Source organism: Colobus angolensis, unplaced genomic scaffold, assembly GCF_000951035.1.
Source record: "Colobus angolensis palliatus isolate OR3802 unplaced genomic scaffold, Cang.pa_1.0 Scaffold138, whole genome shotgun sequence".
NCBI classification, from domain to species: Eukaryota; Metazoa; Chordata; class Mammalia; order Primates; family Cercopithecidae; genus Colobus; species Colobus angolensis.
This window is the reverse complement of record NW_012114466.1, coordinates 3,806,329-3,810,990: the sequence shown is the minus strand read 5'-3', so window position 1 is coordinate 3,810,990 and position 4,662 is coordinate 3,806,329. Positions and strand designations below refer to the sequence as shown.

The window sequence follows — 4,662 nt, the reverse complement described above, 5'->3', positions numbered from 1 at the left end:
AAGGAAGAAAGAAAGGACGGACGGAAGGAAGGAAGGAAGGAAGGAAGGAAGGAAGGAAGGAAGGAAGGAAGGAAGGAAGGAAGGAAGGAAAAATGAGAAGAGAAGAGAAACCTGTAGCCCAGAGAGGTCAAGAGACTCGGGCCCAGCCACACAACCAGCCGGAGACTGAAGAGACCCAGCCCCAGCCACATAGCCAACCTGAGATTCTGATGGGTGGAGCAATGGTCAAAGGTCACAGAGACAGTGTAGGGTCCAGGGGGAAGACCAGGAGGACTCCAGCTTCCAATCGTACCCACCATGCCCCTTCCCCACCAGTCTCGTTTTGCAGAGGAGATCACAGAGGCTGTGAGTCATGCAGCCAACACCACACGGTGTGGAGACAGCAGCCGGGCTCCCCCCACCCCGCCCAGCCCTGCCCACCCAGTGTGCCAGCTGCCCCTCCTGCCATGGGCACCAGTCTCCGCCACAAGCCAGGCCCTCCCCAGGCCCCCTGGCTGAGCCTTACCTTCTGCTGCGGAAGTAGACATACTCAAAGGGCAGCGTGCAGGGTAGCAGCACGTACGTCAGCACCTGTCCGGGCCCCGAGCGCCAGAAGCGGGCCCATGGGCTGGGGTCCCTCGTACATGCTTTCTTCAGTGCTGCAAGAGAAGCCCCAGCATGGCCCTGCCCACCTGGAGTCTGTGGACCGGCAACCTGAGTGCCCCTATCTCACACAGTAAGAGGCTGCACTCCCTCCACCTTCTGCAGATGAAGAAACAATACTGAGCCACCCCCCACCACGGGCCAGCAGGTAGCTATGCACTCTTCATTGTCCATGAGACAAGTGGTGTATACCCTCTCATAGATGAAGAGACTGAGGTTCAGAGTGGAGAAGTGACTTGCCTAAGGACCATCAACAGGAAGTGGCAGGGCCAGGATGGACTTGAGGACTCTCAGGCTCCTGAGCTCTTTCTACCTCTCCTGCCCCTCTGGAAAGTCTGTGGCCTGCCAGGCTGGGACAGATGCTCTCACCACACTCTCTCAATAACAGTAACACGACAGTGTTATTAATCCCCACAGCCACAACTGTGACCGCAGCAACCATTTCTTGGGTCCTCTATTCACTGACCTGACCAGAGTGGAAGGGACCAGCATCTGGGCTGGAACGGAGCCAGAGCCCAAACCCCAGCTTCCAGACATAGCCCAGGCCACAGCTCAGGCCACCACGTCCACTCTGGCCACTGCCCTCTGGAGACGGGGCATTTGAAGATTCACAGGTAGCACAGGCCAGACACCCTGCTCCACATCCACCTGCCGAGTGTCCGAGGACGAGTCCTAGCTTCCTTCTCTGTAAACTGGGGATCCCGGCAGGACGCTCCTCCCTGGGCAGGCAGGTGAGGATTAGAGATGAGATTCACAATTCCCTCCCGAGCTGGCGAGGGCACAGCTCCCAGGAGTTGGTGCTCCACCCAAGGCAGCTCTCTGGTGCCCCCGTGTGGCTGCAGGGACACGACTGGGTTCCAGAATCCCAAGCTTGGACCTCAGGGGCTGGGCACAGGTCCACGGCCTTTTCTGCATATCCTCGTGCGGCCTCCCGGCATGAAAAGGAGCCCCCTCCTCGTCCCCTTGCCCACCCCACTCTCCCTGATCTGGCCTCGACCACCATCACTCTCCTCCCAGCCTCCCACCCCTTCAGCCTCTTTGGGTCCACCACCTCCTCCTGTCCACCTCACTCCCTTCTCCCACAGCTTTCGAGGCCACCTGCCCACCCTGCCAGCCTCCCAATCTCACCTCTGCTGCCTGCCCCTCATGCTGCAGCCACAGGGACCTCCTGGCTCTCCCTCACCAACCCCAGGACCTTTGCGTGTGCCAGGCCCTCTCCCTGATGCTCTTTTGCCTCTTGGCCTGGCCAACATCTCCTTTCCAGTTTCACTCAGATGCTGCTCAAACTCACCCTCCGCCGTCATTACATATGCCTGTGGGACCCTGTACTTCCCTGTTGTTGCAGTTGTGACATTTAGTCACAGAGCAGGAGAGCAGACTAAGTGGTTCCGAGTAGAACCCCTGGTTCTGCCATTTGCTACTGTGTGACCGGGCAAGTCGCTTAACTTCTCTGTGCTATGGTTTCCTCATCTTTACAATGAGAACAATTCTGTACTATCCTCAGATGGTTGTTGGAAGGATGAAATGAGTTCATTTTCATCTGGGGGATCCAGAACCCTCTGTGTGTGCCTCTCCTATGTCTGTCAACACTCCTGCCCTTTCCGGGCCAGTGGGCAAAGACCTGGCTTTTGCAGGCACAGGCTTGGGTTCAAATCCCCTAGCTGCAGGGTCTGAGCCCTTGGTGAGTCCCTTCCTTTCTCTGAGGTTTGGTTTCCTCATCAGTGAAGTGGGTACGAATAATGCTTAGGCCCAGGGTTGTGGGGAGGAATGAATGATGCCACATGTAAAAAGCCCATAGTACCACACTTGGCATTTAGTAGGTGCTCAGTAAATGAGTCCTGTCCTCTTCCAGACCACGAGTGCCTTCAAGGCAGGGTCCCTGAACCCGGGCCCCTGAGTGCAGGGCCCTGGTAGGTGAGCAAATGCAGGAAGAGTCCCTACCAGCCTCCAGCTCTGGCGAGAGCTGCTCAAAGTTGGATATGTCCTTGACTTGCACGTGGGGCACTTTCCAGTTGAGAGACAGGCCCCTCTTCCAGCATTGGTCACAGCCAGCATCCCAGTTTCCATCAGCCGGGACTGGGGGTTCCTTAGACACCAGTGTCCATAGCACCGGCTCCTTGGTGAGTCCTGGATCAGGGAAGGGAGAGGATAAGTCAGGCATCTGAGCCTCCCCAAGGCGCCCCATGCTGCCCACATCCCTCAGTGCCCAAACCCAGTTCTGGGGATCCACTGTGCTGGGGGATGGATGCATGGCTTATTTCTGATGACTCCCTTCTGCCTTCCCCTGGCCCTGCTCTGCCCACTCCCTGCCCACTTTCAAGTGGCTCATCAGAGCCCAGACCCCAAAGACACAATCCAGAGTTCCAATTCTGGCTCCACCACCTGCAAGCTATGTGACCCAATGCCCTTTGCCTCAGTTTTCCTCTCTGTAAAAAAGGAAAAGTAAGACCTGCCTTATATGGTTGCTCTGAGAATTAAACAAGATAAATACATAAAGCTTAAGCTCACATCTGGGCACATACAAAGCACTCAGCAAATGCCTCTTGATTGTGTGTTTTTGGTTGCAACGTAGGACTTGAGCGTATGAGTTCGGGAGCCAGGCGGCCTGCATCTGAATGTCTACTCCACTAGTTTGAAGAGCACTGTCCTGTGGATGATGTTCAGACTCTCCAGCCCAGACCTCTCTGGCACACCCACTGCCCCGTGATCACACACACGCACACACACCTCCTGCCATATTGAGTTATGTGCCCTCAAGGTGCCTGCCTCTGTCCCTTCTCTCTTGTTTTTCCCTCTGCCTAGAATGCCCTCTTCTTTTGCTGGAATCTTCATCTTTGCCGGTGTCTTCATAATGAACTAGTCAAAACCCAGCTTATCTGTCACTGCCTCCAGGAAGCCCTCCTTACCTAACCCTCAACCCCCAGGCTGAGTCCAATGCCTCCTCTGGACTCCCACAACCTTGAGCATCCCGCCATCCCTGCACCCATCTCCCTGGGTTGTCTCTCTCTGGGTCTGTCCCCCTGCACCAGGCTGCGGGCTGCTCAACAGTGGAATTTGTATGTGATTCTTCTCTGAGTCCCCAGTACTCAGCTCAGGTGCAGCACAGAGCAGATGCTGAGGACAACAGTGAGTGAGTCCAGGTCCCTAGCAGCTCAAAGGCCCAAGAGGCAGGATCCACCTGGCACCATGTGGGACACGATCCCCAGCCACTGTGGGACTGCCACCTACCACGTCTCTCCAGGAACCTCAGGGCATCCAGGTAGCCTTGTCTGCAGTTGTCGGCCACTACCTGCCAACACACAAGGCAAGGGTGGGATGGGCAAGGCCTGGACCTGCCCCTTGAGCAGATGTCACAGGCCAGAGACTTATCTTTAACTGGAGATAGTCCCAGCCCAGCCTATTCTCCCCAAGTGACCATTCAGCTGGGCTCAGGGACCCCTGTGGACCTTAGCGCTGGGCAGGAGGGGCCAGAGGCCTGCAGGTACATCTGCTTGGCTAGTTCTGTCCCTGCAGGCCCATTGCATCTCCCCTCTGAGACACCCGGGCTGCTCTTGCCCCAGCCTTTCCCCTCTCTTGCCTCAGTTTCTGCCTCTGGAAAATGGGATAACAAGGCCTGGGAAGGCTGGGACTTTGGCCCCTTGTAGGGCAGTGGATGGGGGTTCCCTCTGCTCCTTTGATGTTCACCCCCAAGGCAAGACTGAGGTAGGCTGAGGAACCAGGAGCTCCACCTGCCTGCCTGATTAAAGCCCCACTGGTGGCAAAGGGTGCTGTCCCCCTCACACCCTTGCTGTGAGACTTCAGCGTGACAGTGCCAACTCTCTGAGTGCCTCAGCTTCCTTATCTAGAAAATGCGGCTGGGGTTTCCTGCCCACCCAGGGGTGTGGGGAGTACCACAGTAAATGAACATGACCTTGTCGCGTGACTTAGAAAGCACTACACAAACCTGAGAGGTAGAAGGGACAGGGAAGAGCCAGGATGTGGTTGGGGCAGAGGAGTGTGTATGTGAGTCTTTCTTTCTTT

The 4,662-nt window shown here is 56.5% G+C and overlaps 1 protein-coding gene across 2 annotated transcripts in view; it reads right to left on the bottom strand.

The window, feature by feature from the left end:
• The window catches only part of PNPLA5 (patatin-like phospholipase domain containing 5), a 13,245-nt gene that overhangs the window by 4,897 nt on the left and 3,686 nt on the right, over positions 1-4,662 (bottom strand). For both annotated transcript variants that reach the window (XM_011934781.1, XM_011934782.1), the window contains 3 exons: positions 3,871-3,931; positions 2,584-2,769; positions 506-638 (listed from right to left, as the gene is read on the bottom strand). In XM_011934781.1, coding sequence (XP_011790171.1) covers positions 506-638; positions 2,584-2,769; positions 3,871-3,931 — 380 coding nt within the window. The remainder of the gene's footprint in view (positions 1-505; positions 639-2,583; positions 2,770-3,870; positions 3,932-4,662) is intronic.